Source organism: Dromaius novaehollandiae, chromosome 1 (genome assembly GCF_036370855.1).
Source record: "Dromaius novaehollandiae isolate bDroNov1 chromosome 1, bDroNov1.hap1, whole genome shotgun sequence".
Lineage (NCBI taxonomy): Eukaryota > Metazoa > Chordata > Aves > Casuariiformes > Dromaiidae > Dromaius > Dromaius novaehollandiae.
The window spans coordinates 92,506,603-92,533,319 of NC_088098.1; the positions used below are offsets into that span (position 1 = coordinate 92,506,603).

A 26,717-nucleotide genomic window follows, 5' to 3' on the forward strand; every position below is an offset into this window, starting at 1 on the left:
AGTTAAGTGTTAATAAGCGACAGCATCATTGCACTGGGGCAAGTTTACTACCCCATAGTGGCAAGAAGGAACCTTCAAATATTTCTATGAGTGTTGCTTTCCTCTGAGCTCCATATGCTGCATGTGCCTTGTCACATATAATTAGCAGTTGTTGACTGAATTGATCAGTTAATTTCTGTCTCACACTCAGATGCATTTAATCCATTAGCTGACGATTTGCAGAGATTTTTTTCCTGAACATTTCCTCACCTGTGTTTTATCAATAGTTAAATTGATTGGGTCACTGTTACTCACTGCTTGTCCAAGCCATGTTTCTTTGTTCGCATCCTTCCAGATCATGTGGTATTTTAACAAGCTGTTGGCACCTCAGTCATTTAAATGTCATCATGAATGTCATCTCTTTTCATTTATTTATTAATTGGCATATCTACTATTGAATGGTCTTTCCAAATAAAAGTCCTTCTTCCTTTCTGTAGCCTCTCGCATGAACCCATCATTGCTTTACAATACCTTTATCTATTCCTTGGCTAGGCACAGATAAAGGCAACCTCCTTTGAGGTGTCCTCAGCCATTCCAGGAGAGCACACTGGTCATGGCTGTTTATAAATAGCTTTTTGAGGAAGGGAATTTTCTGGCTAATACTGTTTCCTCTCCAAGGTATCATGTCCACAAATTAGGTTATCTAAAAGCAGGCCTAGACTACAGGACTGGTCTTTGCAAAAGCAAAACCCTAGTCAAACTGCAGAGCTGGAAGTCTGAATTCCTGGGCTGTTTCATTTATATTATGACAATAACTAAAAGCTCAAGTGAGACCCAGGATACCAGTGCATTAAATACTGTATGGACACAAAGCTGGAGTAGACCTTGGGCCAAGGACTCTGAAAATAGAAGAGGCAGAATGGGGAGGAAAAAAAGAGAGCAAGGAGAGGTGAAACAAATGGCTCAGGGCCTCACCATTAGCTCAGGGGAAGAGTAAGAAGCTAGATCTTCTCACTGCTAACCCAGTGTTGCACCTGATGGACCACACGGCCGCCCACCTGAGCTGCAGGCCCTTCTGCTCCCTTGAGCAAGTTGCATTGCCTCTCAGGTGCTTCATGTTCCTTCCCTGTGACTCTGGGTTCATGACATCGGCCTCTTTTGTAAACCTTTTGTGAATGACAGAAGATCCCATGTCTGCAGAGAAAGCTGCTCTCTGGATGCTGTCCACACATCAGAACTTCCTCTGCCTGGTGGGTTTGAATGTAAATCATTAATGGGACTACCTGCCTGATCTAGGGTGGACAGAGAGGCTGTCTGAAGTCAAATTCTCCTGCTTGCTGAGCAACATAGCTTCCCAGCTTGGCACTGCCCAAAGCCTTCCTTAGCTAGGAAGTGACATGTCCTTCTTACAGCCATGAGTGCTTCCACCAGGGCCAATGTCGAGGTGCCAGGACACAATTAATGGCATCGGTGCTGTTTTACCTGCTATGGCATCCTGGCGTTCAGGGAGTTACGTGTCCATCTAAATGCCTTTCTTTCATGGGAGGAATCTAGTACTGGGTACTGCACAGAGTCGGCGAGGCCGTTTGAGAACATCAATAGCCAGGAGGGCACACATGTTCTTAGAAGCGACTTTTTGTTACCTGCCAAGACATGCCCAACGACCCTTCTAGCAGACAGGGCTGGTTAAGCAGACCATAAGCCTCTAGAGAGAGGCAAAGGAACCACATGCCTGAGGCCTCATGTTTCTGCTCCTGTTGTGAAAGGGCTGATATGCCCTCCACAATGCCCCTGCCAGAAGAAAACTAAAAGCTGTGAAACTTCTTTTTCCTTTCTCCCCCATAGTGAGTGAAAAATCCATCAAACTGCCACAGGGACTTCCCTGAGGTTGCTGGGTAGTGAGGCAGTGTATGTGGGCACATTTCTTGCAGCCTTGTGCCTCTTCTGTGGTCCTCCTCACCTGTGCCTCTGTTACCATATTTTTCAGGAAGATCCTTTCAAAATGAATTACACAAGCACTTCTCCATTTCATCAGTCACCTGTTTGATTCTGCCTTCCCCCAGCACACTACCAACACCCACTATCTTCTGCAGCTGTGGCCACCTGTTTCTTCATCAAACATCTCTTAGTCTTGTTATTTCTCTCTCAAACTTGTGTGTATGTCTCTGGCATATAACTTGAATTCCTCACTTTCCAGCTTTTTGTGTAGGGAAATGGACTTGTTCTCTGTGTCCCTCAGCTAAGATATTGTTGGACTATGCAGTTTAGGATCTTTGGGTATGACAGAGAACAGGGCAGCTTGCCAGTGGTTTTGCAGCTTCTCTTAGCTCCTCTGAATACCAACCTTTTTTTTTCTGTAGGCAGCCTAGCTCCTTAACCTGCCCTTCTCGTTCCTCTTTCCCTCTGGCGGCAAACAGTATCCTAGCAGGAACCTAATATGAGCTTCCCTCTTGTCACCCCAACCCCTCTCCACCTTAAAAAAAAACAATGCAGGAAGCACATATTGTAATCCAGTGAACTCAGCCATGTAGGGAAAGCTGAACAGCAGGAGAGACTGCCCAACAGGTCCCAGCAGGACAAAGAAAGAGAAATTGAAATAGCAGGTACCTGGCATCATGAGCAAAATGTCAGACTCCACCGCAGGAGGTGTGAAGGACATGGATGGGGTGTTTCTGGCCTCTCAGAGCTGTTTTGCAGGCTGCTTGCAGGCTCAGCTGAGCACCAGCCTACCTATTGTTGTCCTTCTTGCTCCCAGTTCCTTCACTTAGTCATATTCACCTTTCAGTTTCTGGATCTCAGGAGGTTCATGGACTACTTCTGGAGAAAAGCAAACCTACTATCAGGAGGGTTACATTCACTATACACTGCCTGTATCTCCCCTGGGAAATTGCAAGGTGTCCTCAAATAGAGAAAAATTGGCAAGTCACCAGGTTAGATTGTTTAAACCAGGTTACATGAACCCAAAGATCACAGCTTCTGGAAAAGAAATGTCTAGTTCGCTCAAATCAGGGACATATCAGTAATTTCCCAGTAGACCAAGCACAGCTTCCACTGTGCAAACCGTGAAGCAGATTAAAGCTGCCCACAACTTTAATGCAATGCTGCAGCCCAAGGGCACTATGGCAGATCTGATTTGGGGACCAGTCAGATCAGAAAAGAGCTTGGCATAGTGAGATCCCTGTTCTCATTTGATATCAGATTGCAGGCAACGAACTGAGCTGCACTGTACAACTCAGGGTACCAGTTAGGACAGCTCTATCTTAGCTGTTTGGCAGCTTACAAACCACCAAATGAGAGCTCTTGAGGAGAAAGGAATTTTCAGGGACTCAAAATGAGATATGTGTATATGTATTTATATTTGTGTGTGTGTGTATGTATTCATGTACACACAGTCCAAGTATGTATATATTTTGTATGTGTATACATACACAGAGCTATCCATACATGATAGTTTTATCCTATATATTACTTGTCTGCATGTAGCTGTCAAGTGCTATGTGTGTGCACACACACTTCTACCCATGTTCTCCAAATATCCTGGACAGTTGTAAGTCTTCAGTTTTTTACTCAAGCTGTAAAAAGTACCTTCTCCACAAGTGTGACTGGATCAGAATTTCTCCATGTTCAAAGAAAATGCCTGCACTAACTCTGCCTGCGGGAGGCATCTTTTTCCATCCTCCTCCCTTCCCTCCCTCTGTCCAAGGCTGGGGCATCAGTAGAGCAAGCAGCAGCAGAGTAATAGATCTCTGAGCAGGTGGTGTCCTTCACTTTCTCAGTGCAATGCCTGGCAGTAGGTTGAGATCAGCTCTGATTGCAAGGAACGGTCAGCGGACACGTCTCGCCACATGAATGTAAACATCTTTGGACAGTTACAATTAAGGTTGCAAGGAATCTAAGGTTGCTTTGGAAATCGCCTTCTGCAACTCCCAGGCTCTGTGGCTGATGGGTGAGAGTTTGGGGCAGGAGCAGACCATCCTCCATGAACACAGGGGTTGTGCAAGCTTGTGGGGGGGTAATGGTGATCTAGGGGAAAGAGGGGAAGGCAGTGAGGAGGTAGAGACTATTCTCAAACAGCTGGGGCAGATGCTGCTCAGTTCTGGATGTTTATATAAGATTACAGCATGGTCCAGGAGTTGGGGGGAGAGAAAGCGTATACCTATCCCTCGTCTGGGCTGCTCCGGGCTCTGTGTTCTGCTTTCAGGGATTAACGAGGGCATCTTGCAGTTAACTTTCCAGTTCTTCAGTCGAGCCTGGCAGACTTCACTCACTTCTGAGGAACCACAGGAGTCTGTGAGTTCCCCTTGTTATTGTAAGAAATGTACACGATCCCTTGCTAAGTTAGTGACCATCCCCTTAGTTCTGCAGGTAAGGAAAGCATCTTAGCACAGTGCTTCCACATTGCAGCCCGTTGGAGCTGTTTGGATCTCAGTGCTGTGCTTCCAGCTTCAAAGGTGGCAGATGGTTTTAGCTCATTCTCAGATTTCTGTAACAGCGTCCCTCTAACACTGCCAGAGCTGTGGTTTCCATCTCTGCTTTCCTTTATGTTCCCCCAACCCTACATGCTGATCATGCTTAGTGTCCTTTGCTTCCTCTCACACCAGATGTTTTTGAGTACTCGTTGTCAACATCTTCCCTCAACACATCAAGGGATGGCCTGAGGCAAAAAGAACTATGTAAAGGAATATGTCTGCAGTGTTTCCCTTGGACTGCAGCAAGTCTTTCTCCTGTGTTTCTTCTTGTTGAACCAAGTCTCTTTCTCTATTGATCTCTTTACATTCTGCAGCACAACTTGGTGGACAACTTGAATCCAAGACCAGTTTTCTTGCCTGTAGTGGGGAAGATGAGGAAGCACTTCTCTTTCCCTGTTGTCACTAATAAATTCCTCTGAGTCTTTAAGTGGACTCTTATTTCTTCCTTCCATCAGCACTCCCTCATTATTGACTCTCACTACAGCCTCACCTTCGGTGAATTTATTGATATGACAAAGTACACAGGTCTTGCCGAAGTTAACAACATCAGGTGATACAAGTCTTCCTCTCTGCTACACCCTTCTGTCACTCCCTTCCTCTTTTCCCCTCCTCAGCTCTCTCCTTCCCTTCTGTCTTTCTTTATTTCTTTCCCTTCCTTTCTCCCTCTCTCCCACCCTCCATCTCTAGTAGTCTCCCCAGGTGATAGTTAGCTATCTCACACCTAAGACAGTCTGTCTCTCTTGACAAACGGAGCCGTCAATCATAGGGCTTACCAAGGGGGGAAAGGAATTGGTCTTTACAGTACATTGGCTATTTTCTTTCTTTGCAGCATGAGTTGGAGTAGAGGGTAGGGGGTGATAGTCTTCAAACTGTCTTATAAAAGCCACATTTGCTTTAAGGTTGGTTTGGGACTCCAAAAGAGTGAGGTGTTGTGTCATGAGGACAGAGAGAAGGAGAAAAACCCAGCGACCCCAAATATGCAGGTAGAAATATCATTTAAGAAATCCAACATTTTGACAAAATCCCCCAGGGGATAAAGTCTCTGTTAAACGGAGTAGCAAATGATCTCTCCTTCTCACCCCCCCAATCCCATAATCCTTTGTTGGCATGGCAATTGCCAAAGTGTACAAAGAAAGAGACAGATCCCTCGGGTATCTGTCAGCACTAGATACAATCTACCCAGGACAGTGTGTGTGTGGCGTTTAATCCTCCATACATCAAGCGTATGCCCAGGATATAGTGTCACACTGTATTTGGGCTGCATCCCTTGTGCCTATTTGTCATGAATGTCTATGCCTGATCCAGTGGCAGGTTGATCCATAGTGTGATGCCATCTCAGTCATATCTCTGCTTTTCCTCAGGCTTTGGCAGAGTTTTCATCATTGTGTTCTGATGCAAAGTTTCTTTTTACTTTCTTTTTTTATCACTCTTTATACTTTAAGGAAATCATTTTTGCAGACTCCAGTATATCACGACCATCAGAACAGAAAGTGTATGAGTGTATTCCTCTCATCCATCAGTATCCCTAACTATATTGATTGTACTTCTATTCTTCTTTCAGTTTGCACAAAGTTTTGTGGGTCCTGATTTTTCCCCTGTGCTTATGATCCACAGGGCTGGTTCCCTCCTCCTTTGTATTTTGCAAAATCATTTTCATATAAAGGAGTATTTTATCTTTTCATTATACCAGCAGGGAAGAATCAGGCCTGCTGGGTCTGGCTGTGGTAAGGTCTGCCTTGGGTTTGCCCATTGTGCTCTGCCAAGGAAGTTTGCAGCGTGATAGTACTTCATAGGGAACTCCCTTTAATGATCTGAGGCTTTGCTGATATTCTTCCCCTCCTCCTCCTACTTGTCTCTTGGAGCTGTACATGTTATGGCATCATACCTCTTCTGACACTGATCAGCTACCAGTCACTGAGCATCCCATGCACCCTGCACAGTAGTTCCCCTAACATCTTCCCTAACAGTAAGAAGGAGAACAGAGACTCAGAAAGGCGGGATGAGTTACTAAAGGTTATAACTAAAGTGAGTAGCAGGACAGTCACTGAACCCAGATTACCCAGTCTATTGACTCATTCACAGAGCCATTCTTCCCTTCATTTTTGAGTAAGGTCGTTTACCCTAACTATGAAGTTGCAGATGCTCAGACTTGGACATGCCATTAACAATAGAGAGATATGGATTATATTTTCCATTGAATTTAGTTTCTGATTGCTTGCCTTGGCAGAATCATATGCAGTTTTGATTATGATTAGTGGGTTGTTGGGCTTTTTTTCTATTGATCAGCAGGGCAAATCAACGCATTCCTGCTTTGCAGCCAGTAACACCATATTTCTTAGGATGGCGAATATTTGTTTACAGGACTAGTTGAAGCTGTAAAGCTTTTGTCCCAGTCAAGATAAAGTTGCTGGAAATTTTTTCCAGATGTCATCTTGTCCTCCTGAAAGGACAGTGTCTACCTATTTCTTCTGAATTTTATACTATTTTGAAACATCCGACAAAGTCCAGCTGCTTCATTCCCCCAGGCACCCACATTGTTGCAGCTAACCACAGGCATCTGACAACCAGTCTGGTCCCGGAATCTCAGAACAGTTTAGGTGGCTAATTCCATTCAATTCCAGTGGAATTTGGGTACCAGAGGCTCTGGTTCCCTGCACTTCTCTGCAATCCTAGCATATAATATGCTGCCTAAGTACCTCAGTCTGCTCACACTGAGAGACCAGCAAAAAAACCCCTGTCATTTTGAAAGAGGGCAGACCTGAACCCCAGTGGGGAAAAGGGGACAGCCAGTGTCTTTATGTGCCTTCATAAAACTGCAGGCTACAAGGAATAAGCCCCGTGCCTCACAATCTGGGAGTGATTCTCCTTTAATTGAAATGGCACCAGTAACGTGTTTACAGAGCAAAGCTCTTGGAATCCATCTCCCTGATCACTTGTGGTTGTCCACCTTTATGTAGCAGGTCTTTACCACACAGCAAGGCAAGCAGTGGGGAGCTGCCAAGACCTCAAGGTGCTTCTGCACGTGGCTGAACCAGAGCAGAGCACTCTGTTTTTGCAAAGAAACTCAGAAAGTCTACTCACCTAGAAACCTTGGCTGCCAGTTGGTTTGTGGGAAAGAGATCACCACAGTCACATCTCAGCTTTAGCCAGCTGCTCACTTATTTTGAAGATGCCTTTACTGCAAGAGTACTATATTTATTTTCCCCTGTTTCCTGCTGGATCAAGTTTGTGCAGATGAGCATGTCTGAAAAAAAAGGGATTCTTTGCCTTGAACTCCTGTCTTTCCCTTCTCAGATGGCTGATGATAACATCCTAGCCTTTAGAAAACACCCTGCTGCAGCTATCGCCAACCTCAACAATAGCTGACAATTGAAGGTCTCGCAGCTGGCATTTCATAACTGCCTGCTGGAGTCCCAGTCCCTGTGCTGAGGAAAGCCACCATCTGGGGATCCAGCAATAGTGACAATACACGAATGTGCTGAGCAGTCCAAGCTGAAAAAATGTGGAGTTGCATTTTGAGTCTTTTCACGCTCAAAATTTGGGACTATTTGGAAATGGAGATATGGCTGAGGTTCATTTTTGCTTGAAATGTTTTTTGGTGGGGCTTTCAGCATCAGAAGAGGCAGCTGCTGTCTGCTAAGACATTAGTTTTCTGGTTGTTGAAATGACTACTGAATGAAGCAGCTATGGTGACTTGCATTATATATTGCCTGTCATTCACTGAACTGGACAAAGTGAATCCTCTTGCTGGGAAAACAGCAATGTTTTCTTATCAGACTGCTGCCCTAGGCGATGAGTTGGAGAATTATGAAGCAAGAACAATATACAGTATTCTCCACTCTTCTCCAAATCTGTGTCCTTAACACAAGTGTGAATTTTATCCAAAGTTTGAAAAGGTCCAAGTATAGATTTTTTAGTTCTTTATAGTTTTGCATGCAAGCAGAGCCAGCATTTCCAAGATGCTACACTGACTTTCTGGTTCCCCTGGAAGCCTAAAAGCAATCTTGAGGGACAGTTACAACAAGCTCTCCCACTCCATTTTGCTGGTTTCAGTGCATAAGGAAGGGAAGCCTGGTAATAAAGGATGTTTTACTTATACCACATGCATTCGATTTGTGTGAGAGGCTTGTCACTGAGAAGCTTTCTGACTCAGTTGAAACTGAGCCAGATCCTTGGGTTTGTGGTATGAACAAGACACTTAGAGCATTGTATTCACCACACTATGGCTTATCAGAGAGACTGTGGGATATATACCATGGGCAGCTAAATGAATCTGAGAACGGGATTTGAAGAGAGCTGCCTTTTCTTTTCAACGAGTGTGTAGATTGCCATCAGGTCATTCACAAAGGCTATTCTGTTGATAATACTATCATCTGTCCCAAATGAGCTGGACATAAGCAGAAGCACAAGATCTGAAAAAAAAAAAAAAAAAATCCTTGGTTCTATTTCTCCCTGCTGTAAAGCTCTAAGGGACAATCTCATCTTCATCCAGTGTGAAGTGTTAGCTGAAACTAAATTCCTCCCTTGCTTACCTGATGAGGAAATCCTAGTCATCTCTCTAAACTCATAGAAAACCTCTCTGAACTCGTACCTCCTGCCCTGGCATGACTTAGGCTTTGTCTTTGTGCTGCCTTCCCATACCTGGCCTGCGCTCCTTAGCACACTTCCCAAAGGAAAGAGTAACAGGCAGGAGCCCAGGGCTGTGAGGACTCAATCAGAAAGCCTTAATCTGACTTTTTTCTCCCAAATGGCTAATAAAGCCTCCCTTTCCTGGTTGCAATACTTTCTTCAAGCCATCACCTATTCTTGCTCTATAAGAGTCTGTCCAAAAGCCATTGGTATCAAAAGAGAAGCTCCTTGGGCTTTGAATCAAGCCCTAATAAGGCTGTGATAGGATTCAGCTGCATCCCGTGAACATCCAACACTCTTAGTATTTCCATTAAAAAGTTTTTCTTAATAACATTCTCAGAGATCTGTTTGGAGAACCTGAATGCTAAGGAGAACTTTTCTCACAGAATTTCTTTTCCAGGATGGTGGATAATATCTGCAGGAGAAAAGATCTTGTGTTGTTTCAGTCCTATAAATAAATACTTCCAGGATTAAAAAAAATGATCTAAGGAAAAACATAAACACACTTGAAAACCAAATGCTAAAAGCTGTGTACATCTGTAGTCCTTAAAGTGTTGGGGATTAGGCAGCATTCCAAGGGTTAATCCTGTGGGATTAGTATGGCAAGCAGTTTTGTTGTTGTTTACACATGTCCTGTGAACAAGGCTGTGTTTTCACAGCAGGCCTCTCTAGGAGGGTTAGCACTTGCAGTCAGTCTTGCAAGCTGAAAGGACAAGAAAGACACAGGTAGCAAATGTGTAGGGCTGTCCCTTAAAGAGATGACCCACAAAGAAGGGGACCACTGCAGTCCTGGCATAAATTTGAGATGTTAATTAAAAGAAAACCAAGGAATTTTGTAGCAAAGGACCAATACTCCATATCCAGCAGCCTGAATCTTGTGATAAGGTGATATCAGCCGTATGCCTGGCTTGTTCTTTATGCTTCCATATCCCTGCTAAGCATGTGACTGAGACCCTGCTCCCCTTTGCTGCATCAGCATCCATGAATGTGGGTTCATCACCTTGTGCAAAGCCAAGTGTGGATGAAATGCTGTCAGCATTGGGCCAAGGCTGAGGCACAGCCTTGGAGCTGGAACTGCTTTAGGGTACAAGGCTGGGGTCTGGGTTTAAGGCTGAGGCATTGGGTTAGGAGCAGAATTCAGGCTGCTTTTATCCCTGTCCCACAGCATTACATCAATGCACTGAAAAAGGAGGTTGGCTTGAGACTTAAGCTGTTTTTTTTTTTTTTTTTTTCCTCTATTTCTCTTCCAGTCAGGAAGTGAAATAATTCTTCTCTTGATAATTTCATGGAGACAAGTTTAAAAAAAAATAAATCAGTGGGAATTAATATGACCAACAGAGCCCAGTTCTGTGCTGATTTTTCCAATGTCCCACAGAGGGGACGGTCCAACAGATTTATTCCATACTTCTCTTGATCAAGGAACACTGTACTGAAAGTGTTTGCCATGCAATTTTATGCAGAAAAATAGCCCAGGCACTTAACTCACATGAGGCAGAGCTTTGCTTTGGATAAAAAGTTGTGGCTTGTTAGCTCTTCGTCTCTTTTAAATGCTCTCTGACACGCTACCCAGCTCAGCAGACTGGGAGTGCTTTCCACATGGCTCTCATTTCCAGCATCCTGTTTGCTTCTCTGCCCCAGTCAGTGCAAGAGGCTCAGTCCCTGTTTGGATTTAGATCATTTCCTATGTGGCGTCTCAGTGGGTGAGGCTCAGCTGCGAGATGAAGGAAGCTAGCTGTGACACACTGGCCAAGCTAGCAGGCCCTGGGGCTTCTTTTGGCCCAGTATCTCTCAGCATCCACAGTGTGGCTGTGATGGAAATCTGCCAAAGCAGGGCAGAGTAGTGCCAGGGCACACTCAGGTTGGGAGCTGCTGATCTCTTCAGTGGTTTCCATGCTCTGGTTGGGATGGACCCTTCCTGGGGTCTGCCAGGGCAGAAGTGGCATGGCATCTCAGTTTCAGACCACTGGAAAGAAACAATTTTTACACTCTGTGAAAACACTGTAGTTTATTTTGAGAAGTTTTGGGTTCCCAGGGGATTAAAAAGCAAAAACAAACCTTCAAAGTTTCCCTCTACTTCACCAGAAACTTTCAAGCAGTGAGAGATGTTGGCAGGGTAAAACAAACCTACCAGAACAGAGAGGCTGAGGAACACTTCAGCATCCACTCTGTTAAGTGAAGTTTAACAACTTTACTCTCTGCCCTCCCACCCTGGTGACTGCTTTTTCTCTCTCTGGTTGAGGCTGTGGCATGAATCAGACCATAAAAAACACATCTTGGGTCTCATGTCGCATTTCATCTGTAAAGTGCTTCAGAAACATTAGCATGCTCATCCCAAAGGGTGTCTGGATTTTGCTTTCCAACTCTCAGCCTGCTCCCCTTGCAGACCAAAGCAGCAACAAGCTGTTTCTTGTTACTGGTGTAAACAGCTGTGATTAGCCTGCTGCACGCATAAGAGGGAAATTAAACCATTTAGTTGCATTTAGCAGCTCAGCCCCTTCTTCAAGCCCTCTCTCCCCACTAACACTTTAACTAAACAATGACTAATGAGGCCAATTTGCTGTCAATTAATTGCCCCAGGAAAGAACTCCTAATTGTGGCGAGCAAGGTGGCAGGCAGCTTTAAAGTGTTCAAGGGCCATGTGATGGCCAGCATCCCACCACCACCACCACCACCACCTCTGCCTTGGGGCTTATTAGCTTCTTTGTGTCTGTTGCAAAGTGCTGTTAATTGGGAGCTGGGCACAAGGAAATGAGAACTCTTGAGGCTAATTGATATGCACCTGTGGAGGGCTTTAGTGGCTGCAAAGTTCCTTTGACTACAGAGAGAAGTCCTGAGGTTTCCTTTTTGCCCTGAAAGGCAGGGGCTCCTGTGGATTAGTGGGTGGGAGCCTTAATTTTCTTCAACACGTGGGGGTCCTACTTGCCAACAGGCAAGAAAGTAAATAGCCTGGAGGAAGCAAGTAACTAATGAGGGTATATGCAAGGATGAGGGCTGTGGTGCCCTTCTTGGGACAAGCAGGTGGGGCACTTAAATGGAGATTAAGGGCTGTTGGGCTTTTGTCTTTTCAGCACTGCTTCTGTTCCTTGGATAAATTAAATAGCTTTTGCTGTATCATAGATCTGTGGAGTGGGAATAAGACCTCTATTTTTTTTAATGTATTTTTTGACTTCCTAACAAAATACCTGACTGTTAAGTACTCTGGTAATTTTATAGAGTGGGTAATAGCTGCCCCAGAGTGTAAGACCATAACTCACAGTCTTGTGCAAAGCTTTGCTTGTCAAAAGGAAGCAGCCAGACAGTGTGTAAATGCTCTTACAGGGCTCAGAGCCATCTTTCAACCAGATCTCTGTGTTCTTTCTTCATGTCTGTCATCCTGCCATAACCAAGGCAGATTACTAGCCCCTGTCTTCTCAAACCTGCCCTGCTCCTGCAGCTTCCCTTGGCTGAGCCCTTGTGTAGAGCATTGTGACACACGGTGTAGAACCAATACCGGAGCCCAAAGCTGCCGCCCTATGCGGTAGTATAGGTTACTGCTTGTGCAAAGTAATCGTTTCCACTTCTTCCACTTTGTGTATATGTTGTGTCCAGAAGCTCTGATTAAAAGGCAGATATTTGAATTGCTTGCAGGTTGTGGCATGGCCAATTCCAGTATAAACTAAGTTAGGAAAACACCTAAAATGTTGCTGGTATAGCCTTCAGCAAGTGCAGCATTGATGCTTCCTTGGTCCATCCCCTAGTTCCACTTCTGCAAAGGTACTCAGGACCTGGCCTCATGAATGTGAACTCACATCTCTTAGCCATTGGGCTGACTCCTTTTCTAGGATAGCAGGGGTCTAGCACCCCTCCTCAGCTACTTTTGTAGGCTTAAATGATAAAGCTGACCTAGCCCACACACTCTCAGGTAATGTCCCAGGAGGGGTTTTGAGCTCTGAAGGGTTTTGCTGGTAAAGGGCAGAGATACCAACAGCAGATGTTGTGTTCCCTTGTTTGTGGTTTTGTTGCTGCCTCTTGTATGCTAGTCCTAGTGTAGTAACTGCTGTAGCAGGTGTTTTGGAGACATGGTAATGTTTTGTGGAAACAAATCACTTGCTTTCATCTCAGGAGCAACAGTGATTGCGCTGGGGGAGTATGCCCTATTTTTCATGTCTCAGTCTTTCTTATTATTTAAATTAATGTGAGTTGCAGTTGTCAAGAAAGTGAAGGATCGATGGCAATTAACTAGAACGGGCTTTGTGCAAGCAGTACAGTCCTTTGTACAATCCTTTCCTTCCTAGCTCTGTCACTGCATTTTGCTTGGGATCTGAGTTCCCACATCAGCTCTGCCTTTGCCCCCACCTGCCCACAGCCCCCCTGGCTCTCCCAGCCCTGGGCTCCTCACACCAGCTCTGCAAGTATCCTCCCTCCTGCCCCGTAGCCTGCCCTGCTCTCCCAGATGTGAGCTGCTCAAGGAGAAGGACTACTGGTTAGTTTTGGATTATGTTATTTACTGTAAGTGACATGCAAGATGAGATGCTGAGCTGGCATCAGAAGTGCACTGTAGACATGAAATGTTGGAGAAAGAAATATGTGCATTTCAAGCCATTATTCTCAGAGCTAATTTCCAGCCCTCCAGAGTCTGTCACTGTATGGCATCCTGCCTCTCGAGGGATGGAGCGGTGTGTCACTGTGCTGTACTTCCCTTTGGTGGGGCCACTGTTACTCTATGCGATGCTTTGCCTGTCAGTCCCTTCTCCCTACCCTCCCTCACATGGTGACACCTTAAGCACAGGGTAAGGGATGCCCCGTATTACACTTATGCTGAAAGGGAGGAAAGGATTTGGCAGTTTTGTCTTTTCTTTGGCAGTATCGGAGAGCCTGGCAGTGCTTTCCGAAGGTCCCTGAAGCCAGAAGGGTCTAGCAGCATCCTGGTCTCCTCTCAAAGGAAAAGCTTTTAGACTGAATATGAAAATTCCCTGGTCTTTCTGAGAACTCTGTTTAACTGTCGTGCTACTCATACCGTGGGTTTCTAGACTGTGGTAGTTCTGCCTGTGCTAACTGTTCAGAGAGGCTAGACATGCAAAGTTTCTCCAGGTGAGAGTCACCGAGAGGTGGTTGGGCAAAAGGAGGCTGTGACACCCAAAGGTTCCTGGGGTCAAGAGATTTTCTCAGTAATCCTGCTCCCAGCAGCCTGGGAACTGTGAGAACATAACAGAACCCAGATATGGGAAAAAATAGTAAGGTCAAAGATTCTCATTTTAAGACTGTCCTAAAAAGGTGTGTGCAAAGTAACGACAAGTGCCAAGGAGGCAATGCTAACTGGTGCTGACAGTTTTGGCATTTTAACACACAGGCCTGACACCCTGAAAATTGTCTTTGACTTTTTTTTTAATCTGAGTGAAATTACTGTCCACTAACATTCAGTCATTTTTAGTGCTAGCTGTCTTTGGATTCTGAGCAGATGCAACCAAATCATGTTTTAAATTCACAGTGAAATTATTTGCTGCCCTATTCCCCTTCCTTTCAGCCCTTCCTTGCCTTCTGACCAGGATGGCGTCTGAAGGGAACCAGCCATTATACCCTGACAGGATTTCAGCCTTGGATGCCCTTTTCTCCCTCATCTGAAAAAGTGGCAAGCCAGATATGGCCATCTGATCACATCTTCCTCCTCTTGGGCATTTGGTCTGCATGGTCAGATCTGTTTGTATTTGCTGAGTTTACTTGATGCTCTGCAAACTAAAATGACTTGACGGCTCTGGAAAGTGGCAGGATGCACATGTCCTAACAGCAGCTCTGCTGCTGATCCCCAGTAGTGGCTTTTGCTGCTCTCTGCTCTACCACTCCATCTGGCATTGCATAGCTCTGCCAGAGCCTCCAACTGACCTACAGCTCCATCTGCTAGTCCTACTTTAGCTTAGTCCAGAACATATTTTTTGTTGTTTTGTTGTGTGGTTTTTTTCTTGATGCAAAGGCCAACCCCTTGAGGTTAAGATAAAGTCGCCTAAACATGTGGTCTAGTCACTGGCTTTAATCCTCTTGCCTCTGTAGGATTCTTTCTTACCCCTGTTTGTAAAGCTTGCCCATGTTTGCCAGCACACCACAGAGGAGCTGTGCTGAGGACCCTCTGAAGTCTCTGTCCTCATGTCCCCTGACACAGCAGCCAGGACAGAAGTCTTGCAAAAGCGGCAGCCTCCGTTCTGCTTTCCCAGGCTAAGCCTGCAGGTCTCTGTCTTCTCCAGTATGTTTGGTTGCAGCTCTGAAACACAGTGCTCCATTAGTGGTATGTGCCATACTGTTACACGACTGGCATGGCCCTCTCTGCTATTTTGTTCCCTGCAGTAACTACAGCAATTGGATTTCTATACCAAAACTTGCACAACTCTCCCAGCCTGTAGCTCAGCAGGGTGTTCCTCTTGTATTCCTTTTCTGCTGCCCTATATGTAGTCTTGGGGTATCAGTGGCCAAAGGCATTTGCTCACTTTCTAAGGCCACTGTGTGGTTGTTTTTTCATACTGTCAGGCATTTGCTGTGTCAAACTCCAGGTATAGGTGTATAATAAAGGGGGAGGAGGTAAGAGAGAACCATTTCGTATAGGCAGTGAAACTCATGGTGAGATCAAATTCTCTGACACCACCACGGTTCTCCAGCAATGCTTGTTTAGTTTGGTTTGTTCTATCCCCTCCTACCTCTTCCCATGTATGCAGACACGTTACTGATGGCTCACAGTGAATCATCAATGTAAAATGCAGCAGAGCTTATTTTTGTCAGTGGATTTTGCTTTGAGAGGAGCAGGTTGATTTTCTGCTGTACTTTGTTTTACCCAGTATTGTGCTGCTAGGCAGGTATCCCTGCTCTGAAATTCCTTCCTTCCAGGGGAGGGGAACCAGGTGCAGTCAATCAGTTCCCCAGCATCCCTTGATTTGGTTGCCTCACCATGAGTTTATCGGACATAAATTTTAACTCTCAAGCAGCAAACTAACTTCCAAGTTTGCTCAGTTCCTTGCTTCCTGGTTCCAGTTAGACCAGGCTGCTCAGTGCCTTGTCTGGGTGAGTTTTAAATATCTCTGAGGATGGAGATTCCACCAGCTCTCTGAGGAACCTGTTCCCCTGTTTGACTTCCTCCATAATAAAAGTTTCTTCCTTGTATTGAGGCAGAATTTTCCTATGTTGCAGCTCATGTCTGCTGCTTCTCAATGTTCCACTGTGCACCTCTGAGAAGAGCCTGACTCTATCTCCTCTGCACCCTCCCATTAAGTACTTGTAGACAGCAACAAGGTCTCCTCTTATGGCTAAACAGACTCAGCTCTCTCAGGCCTTCCTTGTATGTCATGTGCTCCAGCCCCATGACTATCTTTGGAGCCCTCAGGTGGACTTGCTCCAGTATGTTGATGACCTGCTTGTGTCAAGGAGTCCAAAACTGGGCACAGTGCTCAGATTCTGTCTCATAAGCACCAAATAAAGGGATATAATCACTTCCGTCCACTTTTGGGCTACACTCTTGCTAATACAGCCCAGGATGTGGTTGGTGTTTGCTACAAGGGTACCTTGCTGACTTATACTCAACTTGTTATTGATCAGGACCCCTAAGTCTTTTTCTGCAAGGCTGCTTTGTAGCCTGCGGTCCCCAGCCTGTACTGCTGTTATTGGTGTTATTCCAGACCAGATGCAGGACTCTGCATTTGCCTTTGTTGAACTTCATGAGGTTCATCTCAGCCCATTTTTCCAATCTGTTGAGGTCCCTCTGAATAGCAGCTCTCCCATCCAGCATATTGACCGCTCTCTAGCAGTTTGGTATCATACCATATCATATACTTGCTGAAAGTATATTTTCTCCTGTCATCCAGGTTGTTAATAAAGATACTGAACAGTCTTAGCCCAGGATCAATCCCTGAGAGATGCCACTGGTAACCAGCTGCTAGTAGAACTTGGTGTTGCCGATCACCACCCTTTGAACCCAACTGTCCAGCCGATTATCCATTTCGCCCACCTATTATCCATTTGTCCACACTGTATTCTATGAATGCTGTGTCAAAGCCCTTGCTGAAGTCCAGGTATATTACATCCACTGCACTCCTCTTATCTGCGATGACAGCCAGTCATCACACTGTAGAAAGCAATCAAGTTAGTCAGGCATGATTTGTCCATGGTAAATCCATGCTGGCTATTCCTTGTCACCTTCTTGTCCTTTGTGTGCCTGGCAATGACTTTAAGGAGGATTTGCTCCGTAACTTTCTCGGGGAGTGAGGTTTGGCTGATCAGCCTGTACTTCCCTGGTTCCTCTTTCTTGCATACCTTGAAGATGAGTGTGATGCTAGTCTTTTTTCAGTCATAACAAATCCTCCCCCAGTCACTGTGATCTTTCACAGATGAGAGAGGGCAAAGCTGATAGGGAGGAAAGACTGTCTGGCCCCCCCCCAGCACCTTTGCACGCAGCCCGAGTGGCCTGTTCTTGTGCTTTGAGGAAGCTATTGTTGAAGAGCTCCAGCTCTCCTGGGCACCTTTGCTCTCTTGGGCAGTTTTCCATTGGATCTTTCCAAGAGGATCCCTGAATGAACTGAAATCTCCTCTCTCGAAGTCCAGGGATGTGATTCTAGTATTTGTCATACTTACTTCTCTCAAGATCTTGAAGTCCACAGTCTTATGGTTACTGCAGCCCAAGGCTGCCCTTGACCTTCACATCTTCAGGCAGCTTTCCTTGTTTGTGAGCAGTAGGTCCAGCAGAGAGGTGCTAGTCTGCTTATTGATCACCTGCATCAAGAAATTGTCATCAACACACTCCAGAAATCTCCTGGATTGCTTGAGTCCTTCTAGTAGATATCAGAATGGTTGAAGTCCCCTGTTAGTACCAGGGCTTGTGATTGTGAAGCCTCTTCTATCTATCCAAAGCAAGCTTCATCTACTCTCTCTTCTTAATCAGATGGTTGGCAGCAGACACTGACCATCAGGAGTGACACTGTGATACCTGCTGATCCTTACCTATAAGCTCCCAGCTAGCTTATTGTCACTTCTGAGGCAGAGCTCTGTGCACTCCAGCTGTTCCTTTGCATGGAGTGCACCTCTCTTCCTTGCCTTCCAGCCTTTCTTCCCTCAATAGCCTCTATCCACCCCTCACAGCATGCTTGTCCTGTGAGCTATCCCATCATGTCTCTGTAATTCCAATGAGTTCAGAGCTCTGCAAATCTGCATGCACTTCTAATTCCTCTGGTTTGTGTGCCATGCTGCCTGCATTTGTGCACAGGTACTTGAGATGGCCCCCCAGCTGCTGGCTCACCAGGGGAGTACGAAAGCCTCTCTTGTTGTGTTGGCCCCCAGCTGCTTCCTTCACTGCCCCCCGTGCTATCACTTTTCTCCAGATTATGGCAACCCTTCCCTGATGTACCTAGTTTAAATCCCTTCTCACCGTGGTTAGTGAGCCTTTTGGCAAAGACACTTCTGCCTCACTTTGTTAGATAGATACCGTCCCGGCTCAGGAACACCAGTTCCTCCAAAAGGGTCCTGTGGTCAAGATGCTGAAGTCCTGTCTGTAAGTTTGGGCCTACAGAGAGGGGCTAATGGGCTGTGAGTTATAAACAATATTCCTGTGAATACAGCGACACAGGTAGAAGTGAGTTGCTCTCTGTAGGCTTCACTTCCTTTTCCTCATCTAGCTTTGCCTCAAAAGGTCCATCAACTACGCCTGCCAAGAAGGGGGAGGGGGAGGTTTCTGTCTGTTTGCTCTGTGGTAAGCAAAGCAGAAAATGATCTTGTTGCATTCCTCGCTACACACAAATTCAGAAGCTGGGAAAAAAAAAAAAAAGATGATTCCTTTTTAGTCCAACTCCCTAACCTCCTCCTGAGTATGAAGCGTGGAAGCAACACATTAATGTGAGAACAGAAAGATTGGAGCAGCCTGTTCTGCCTTGGGGGAAGGCTTAGAGGCTGAAACATCAGACACATTCTTTACCTGGAGTCACAAGTTCAAATCCCAGCAAGGTCAGTTCAGTCCCTCAGGTTGCCACAATACACAACTAAGTTAGGTCAATGGAAGATCTTTAAGGGCCCTGAAAGCCTGAGCCATGTCCATTCCCATGAATTGTTAAAGACCCTACCATGTTTTTTGTGCTGTGCCATGAACCTTCTCACAGCATAGCTCCCGTTAGTCATGGCACGAGTCCCAGGTTCTAGCTGGTCACAGAAGTTGCAACAGAAACGAGTTTCACAGCTCTCTGGTTCATTTCCTGGTGAGCATTTGGTTACATGAGCAGTAGAACAGGGCCCTTGCTAGCAGCATGGGTTGTAGGTGCTTGAAGGAGGTAACAACAATTAATACACTCTCTGAGTCTGTGCCTGGTGTGTGTTTGGAAGTTTGTGCCTTTAGGCCTGACACTCTGCAGGAGAAAGTAGAAGTGCACCTGGGATTACTTCAGATGTAAAAATTAATTTGGAGAGCAGGGACAGTGCATGGAGCCTGTGTACTCCTTCCAGGTCTCCTCAGGCCACTCAGACAAGTTCTTACAGGTTATTTTATGGAGGCCCCAAACCTTTCCAAGCCCAAAGCATCACAGCTGCAGCAAACACCACTTCTACCTATAGTTCCTTGGAGCTGCGGAACCCTTGTGACACAATTCCCAGAGGAGAAAATTAAGGACAGAAACTAACTAGAGAAAATATGAGCCAAGGATGCTTTCCTGATTATACCATTGTAGTGCCTCAGTGTGAGAGTTTCATGTGAACTGTGCTTATTTCCTGTTATGGAGTGACCACGGAAGTTAGCGCTGCTGGGTTTTTGAGGCATTGTGTCAGTGCTGTCCTTAGTCAAGGAAGGCAGCTTTCCTGAGGCAAGAAGGCCATGATTTTTCAGTACTTCCTGACTCAGCTGTGACCCTGCCTATATCTCTGCTCCATTTTTCCTTTCCCCCTCCTGGCTGCTTCACCCTGTGCACACTCCTGAAAGCAAAACACTGTTTGCTGTAATTTTCTGCATTCTTTTCTTTACATTTCTGCACCATCGGAAGAATGATGAGCTTGAACTGATTTTCTTGGCTATTGAGAGGCCAGGATCCTATGCTTGTGGCACTGACAGACTTTCAGAAATCATGGTAGTAGTGAGGAGTATAGCCTGTGAGAGGAGCCCGTGGCTACCTCTGGTTAATGAGTAGGTAGGTTAATGAGCCAGACCAGCTGCCTCCCCCCACCCCCAACTCTGGGTGTTGAAGTCCAAATTTGTTTTATCTTTACAGTTCCACCAAAGATCTCCAATATCTCCTCGGACATCACCGTGAATGAGGGCAGCAACGTGACCCTGGTTTGCATGGCAAATGGGCGTCCTGAGCCTGTCATCACCTGGAGGCACCTCACCCCGACAGGTAAGTGACCCAATTGTACTATGCTGGTGATTTATGAACTGTACAGTAGTCTCCTTCTTTTCCAACATCAAAAGAAAATTTCAGTAGCCACTGAGGCAGTTGTAAAACAAGTCGTAAGGAATTTAAATGCACTGCAAGCATGCTTTACAGTCTGGTCTCCCAGGGACTATAACCTAGTTGTCCCAAGGAACAATTGAAATTACATCAGTAGAAGCTCTACAGAATTGGACCTACAATTCCATATAGCTTTGGTCTTCATATAATAGTCTGAATCTCTACTGCTGGTAATGCACATGGAGAAAAAACACTGCTGGGGTGGAGAAAAAAACACTGCTGTTGCCAGCGGTAAAAGATTTCTGTTAAATACTGCATAGAATAGGATCTTTCCAAAACCAGGGAATTTGCTTCCCACTGCTTTGCCTTGAAAGGGAGTGGCAAACAGTGACACAGATGATTTCATGTTACTTTCTACTTTGGCAGACACCCTTCCTGTGTTTCGCGAGATGGGTGAAGGAGGCATTTGTCCTGCAAGATGAGTGAAGGGCAGGGAGAAACAGAGTAAATGAGAACTCACCAGCATTGTTCTGCTAACAAATAACCCCTTTTCTGTGCCTTTCACGGTCCTGGATGTGGCAAGCTTGGAAAGATAACATCCTTGTCAGTAGTCTGACTCTGTGCGGTTAGCAGTTTGGGCTGCAGGGAAGTTCCACCTTTAAAGGTTTATCAGTAGCAAGGGAACAAGAGGTAGGTTCCTTTTCCTCCTCTCCATTATGTTCTTTGAGGAAAAAAAGAATTTTACCTGAGTTCTTTCGCCATCAGAAATTGTTTCATCTAAAATGGGTGGGGAAAACATTCATTAGCCCAGTATGAATAAGGTTCTGTGATACTTCCATATGTGTTGAGTTAAAGAGAGCTTGAGGTAGGCAGAGTACAAGCTTCCTTTATGTGCTAGAGACAGCCAAGCTAACTATTGCAAATCAAGAGCCAGAAAGGAGTAGAGAGTTGTAGAAAGCAGGCTAGAGGGAGAAGGGCAGAAAGAGACATTGGAAAAAGGCTCAATCCAAGTGCTGCACTCAGAAGCTGCATCCATGGATCTTGGTTCAGATTTGGGCTACTTAGATTGCCTGTCTCAGCCATTCAGCCAAATGAAAGTCCTCCTGAGCTTTCACATATTTGAAAACTAGATGTGCAGTATGTATTTTTGGCCTGTTTCTTGTGGCATTGAAAGAAAGAAGACAGGGAAGGACTGCCACGGAAAGGTGGGAGGAGCGAAGCTGGTGAGGGGAACACTATTCCTTTGTGGTATCATCATCTAGCATCTGACTTTCCTCTTCTGCCATTGTCAATATTAAGCATGGCTGTGCCATTGAGATCTGTGGGGAAATAGGACCTATTTTTCCCCTTTTTATTAAGTTATATGTTTACAATCTGCTAACTTCCAAGAGGCAATTTTTTAAGATGTATTTTTCACTGAATCTTCCATCTGACTGCTGCATCAGTCTTTCAGTCCTTGCCTCCATCTAACTCTTTCTTGTATTCAAGTGGGAGTCATTTCCTAGCTGTTCAGTGTGCACAGTCTGACATTCTTTGAGTTAAGGGAGTTACGGGGATACCAGATTAAATCTTCTTGAAAGCTAAGATTTGGTCTACATCAGATGCATTGTGGAGAACAGTAATGTGAAGATTCCTCTCCTGACTCATCACTTTGGCTGCATGCTTGTGCTTGTGTTTTTTTCCAATTGCACTGCCTACTCTATTGCAATAGACACAGACTTCTTTTCTCCATTTTAAGGCTCCTCAGAGAAGAGCTCCACTCTATCTATCCTCTCTAGTACACAACAGGACTGCCATCCCTGCTTTGGTTCCAGTGTTGCTTTTCCCTGGCTTATTGTTTGGTTCTGCAGCATGCACTTTCACACTTTTTCCTCTGTTCCGTGTGTCTCAGAGGCGTTGTCTGTTAGCATCCATCAACACTACCTCACTGTCCATCAGGTCCATCCCGAGACCTCCCCTCTTCAGTGAAGCCTACCAGATACCCCCTTCCTGTCCAGCCAGATCGCAGGATAAAGGGCAGGCAGTCCCCAGTCTGTCACCTCTGTATCTTATTGCTTGTTTCACCCTCTCTCTCCTTCCCCTATCTCAACCCATCTGTTATCTCTTTATGCTTACAGAGGAACTGCTTTAAGGCAGATGTCAGGTCTTTGTGCAGCATGTAGCCCAGTAAGGTACTTGTCCCAAAATGGGGGACACAAGGCCTCCATGTGAATGTTTTCCTTGAGGTTGACAATTAATATAAATCCCAAATCTATCCCAAAGCTATTGCCATTAGAAACATCTGTCTTATCTTGGAATCTTCCTTTTCCAGAACTGTAAGGCATTTTGGCTCCATTTATGCTAGTTTTGAAGACAGCTGCTGTGCGTCAAAGAGCTATTTTAGATCGTTGTAAAGGTTTCAAATCACTCTCTCTCTCCATGGATCTTTTTGAGGTTAAACTCATGACTACAGAGCTGGAAGAATGAGTGTTATTGAGCTTGTGTAGGAGGTTTTGAGTGGACAGGTTGTGAAATTAAACCGGTACTGGGGGGCGAGAGGGCCAAATCACTTTTTCTTTGTGCACTCTCCTCAAGGAGTTGATTAGCAAATTTGTCTGCTCTTTCTTTCATTCATTGACTTTGTCAATAGTGTTTGTTGGCTAATTACCTGAGTTAGGATCAGAGAAATGATTTATTTCTTGTTGGCTGGGAAATGGAAGATACAAATGCAAAGGGAAAGCAGTGTTGTTACTTATGCAAAGAAGATAGGGATGCGTGTGATAGTTCAGTTAAATGCTGCTGGGCCTCAGGAGTGATTGTAGCCCACTCAGTTGCCTATCTGGGAAGTTAAAAATTCACTGTCAAAGTGCTCTATCCCTTCCTTTCCTGGTCCTTCAGTGAGTAGTTGAACCAGGCATTTTTCTCCCATCAACTCTAAGTCCCCAAGCCCAGAAGCAACCCATAGGACAGCCCCCTCTCCTTTCTCTGTGAAATAGCTGAAGTGTAGCTATTGCTGTTGACTGTAGCTCTGAAGCCTGGAGAAAGGGAGGTAAGGGGAAAAGTACTTTAATAATTCAGATGGCAAATGACAATACAGATCAGCTTTATTTCCAAGCAGTGTCTGATAATGAAAGCAGAAATGACATTCCTTGGAACAACACGAGTCTTTGCTCTTTTCCTCCATTCCTTTTTGGATGATTGACTAACTGGTTTTTGACAGAGCAGGTGGAGAAGAGATATTCAGACAGATCCTTTTCCTCATTATCTGACAAGTTATTATGCTGTAGGACATGGGCACCCTGGTTGAACTAGTTATGGGTAGTTTAATAGGCACTGCCTGTGAGGGTGAACAGCTTCATTAGCTCCTTTGCTGCAGCCAGCAGAGCTCTCTTCCAGCAGTGCAGGTTTGCAGGTCCCAACCTCAGGCCCAGCATCTTCCTGCCCACAGTCCTATCACTCCCTCTGTGATTCAGGATGCAGCTGCGGGCTCATTAAGCCTGCTGTACCTTATGACTTTTGCCATCCCAGTTTGTGATGGCAGGCCATGGGAAAGACCATAGCAGCCCTCTGAATTGCATTTGTTCAGTTAGAGTGTGGATGAGTACGGATGGTTTCCTATACAGAGTACATCCATTTAGCAGTTGCCAGCATTAGGAGCATTTCACTGGGGAATATCTCTTGTCTTTCTTGTCTCATTTCAAGAGATGAAAGAGTCTCTCATCTCTTGAAAGAGGCAAAACCCATATTCTCCCCTCTGTAACTCTGTGCAAGGAGTAGGTGTTGTCCTGTTGTTTTCTTCTCCTTAATATTAACTCATGACCTCCATGCCCTGTGGCCCACAAAGGCATAGATTATTTGTTCCTCACTGAATGCAGTCCAATCAAGTTTCCAGTTGGTGCTCCACAGCCTGGACAAGGTCCCAGCACAGGACCACATATCATCCATCATACTGACAGGTTCCATGTGGGCTACCACGGGCAGCCTGCCCATCTGTGGCCAGTGATGTTAGGAGATGTTCTGTTTTCCCTGGATTGTACACCAGGATAACAACTTCTACAGTCAAGAAAAGAACCCAGTAAGATAGTTTACAGATGGTAGGCAGTGCCTGCTTTTGAGCTCACCTTAGTTTTACTTCATGTCTTTCCTGACTGACGTTTTTTCAGGCTAATGCATGAGTTCTTCCAACCTTTAAGCTGCTTTAATCACAATCCAGAGGCTTTATCATTTATTTCTCATCTCTCCATCTTATTCAGAGGCATGCTAGGTGCCCGGTTGACTGAAAAAGAACTTTCTGGGGAAAATAATGATTCATGTATGTTCATATTCTTCAGTAAACCCCTCCCAACAGAAGCCCTGAAGAGTAGCCACTTGTGAACTGGGTTAGCAGCGATGTGTAAATGGACATTGTTGTGAGTTCTTTGCGTTACCAGAGATCCTGACTGCCAACGCCATTGCCCTCATGGGCAGGCAAACACAGACAAAAAAGACAGCTCCTGTCCTGAGGATCTTGCACTCAAACTAGCAGAAACGATCCTATTCATCCTTTTGGTCTTTTTCCACAAGGTATCAGTGGCTGAAACCTCCCCAAGGGCCTTGCTCCTGGGTGCCTGTGGAAGGTGCCATAGGATTGGTACCCGCATGTCATGGCAGCCTGGCATGCCTGTGGCAGGGAGACAAAGCTATACCGATGTCCGTGGGATGCAGCTCAAGGCTGAGCAAGTGATGTTTTTACCGGTTCTGCATAACCAGATGAGTTGCAAACAATTCAGTTTTCCTAGAGTAGTGACAGAGTGTGAAATCTGTGTGAAAACTTCATGTATTTCATTTCTGATCCAGCTTCCCTGGCCTCAGCACAACAAGACAGTCTGATACAGAAGAGAACAGCTTGGATTCTCTCAAATTCCACCTGACACTCTAAAGATACTCACTTTGACTCAAAAAGGAGCTTAGTTATTACAGTGGTAATCACAGTATAAAAACCAGTCTAGAGCAAAGCAGATAAGTATTGATTGCAACACCTAAGTTTCATGTCACAGCATAAAATGAAAGGAGATGGGAAGGCTTGTCAAATATGCCAGTCTGATTCTCCCTGGAGGGTGCTAGAAATTCTCATTGAGTCTTAGAGAATTTACCATAACCTGAGAAGTTTAGAAGGGATAGAGAATACAGTAGAGTGCCTGCATGCTCTATGTAATTGAGATGGTATACATATAATATGTTTATAAACAGCTGTAGGACTGATTGCCATAGGAATTTATTTAAAGACGAGAACTTGGCAAGACTCAAAGAGTTTGTATATTTCTGAGGATAATGTGAACAAATCTGGATATTCTAGTTATTCACAACAAAATTACTGAGAAGGATTTTTAAAATCATGCTTTGGGCTCAATTACTAGAGATTGGGATGAAACCTAACCTGAAAGAGGCAGATTATCTAACACCCCCACTCATTCATGTTTCTTCAGCGCATGCAAGTCTCCTTTTAGGGCTGAACTCAATGTGAGGGAAGCAGAAAGTCCTCTGAAGTTGTGAAACTGAAGATGGCCATATTGTTCACATATGCACCTCTGACTCTTATGTCCAGTGTTTGTTTGTGTCTCATTGCTGTTTAAGTCTAAAGCTTTGCTATTGCCCTTTTTATTGTGCAGGAAAAGCCAGTTTCTGCCCAGCAAAGGTAATAACCAGAAAACCCTCAGCCAGAGTCATTGCAGTCAACCCTGTAAGCACTCGGTAGTGATGAGTGGGAAGGGGATTTTCTGTCTATCTAAACCATTTGGATTTAGTCTCTGTCTCTACTGCTCTCTCAAAACCTCACTGAAACAGTTGTGAGGAAAAGGAGTGATTTATTTTTCTATTTTTTGGTGTTGTTGCTGCACTAGCTCTTCTCATGTCTCATCCTACTCCCCCCTTTGCCTGATCAGGAAATTTAGGATTTACAAAGCACTTGCTTGATCCGGTAGGAACTTAGGAACTTTTAGGAACTTAGAGAGGCAACTGATGCTTTTTAACTGTGGTTCTTTCCACTCCCCCCGCTTTTCTTTCCTGCTAGAAATGTGGCCTCTCTTCCCTACCACAGAGACCTCTCACTGTGCCTCCTATGCATTCCCTGTTTTTTTTAGGACTCTTGTGAAAAGTCTTTTCCTCTCTTGTGCTATGCTACATCTTATCCAACATTATAGGGGAAAGAAAAAAGGATGCTGGTTCACAAAGAGCCTGGGAAACGAGCCAAAGTTTCAGCTTTTTTAAGGCCTCTCCAGAAGGCATCCAAAGTTGTTTCAGCTTCTAT

General features: G+C 45.1%; 1 protein-coding gene across 5 annotated transcripts in view; it reads left to right on the forward strand.

Moving 5' to 3' along the window:
- Nucleotides 1-26,717, forward strand: part of LSAMP (limbic system associated membrane protein) — a 1,021,997-nt gene that overhangs the window by 881,663 nt on the left and 113,617 nt on the right. For all 5 annotated transcript variants that reach the window (XM_064520180.1, XM_064520196.1, XM_064520188.1 and 2 more), the window contains one exon: nucleotides 20,273-20,398. In XM_064520180.1, coding sequence (XP_064376250.1) covers nucleotides 20,273-20,398 — 126 coding nt within the window. The remainder of the gene's footprint in view (nucleotides 1-20,272; nucleotides 20,399-26,717) is intronic.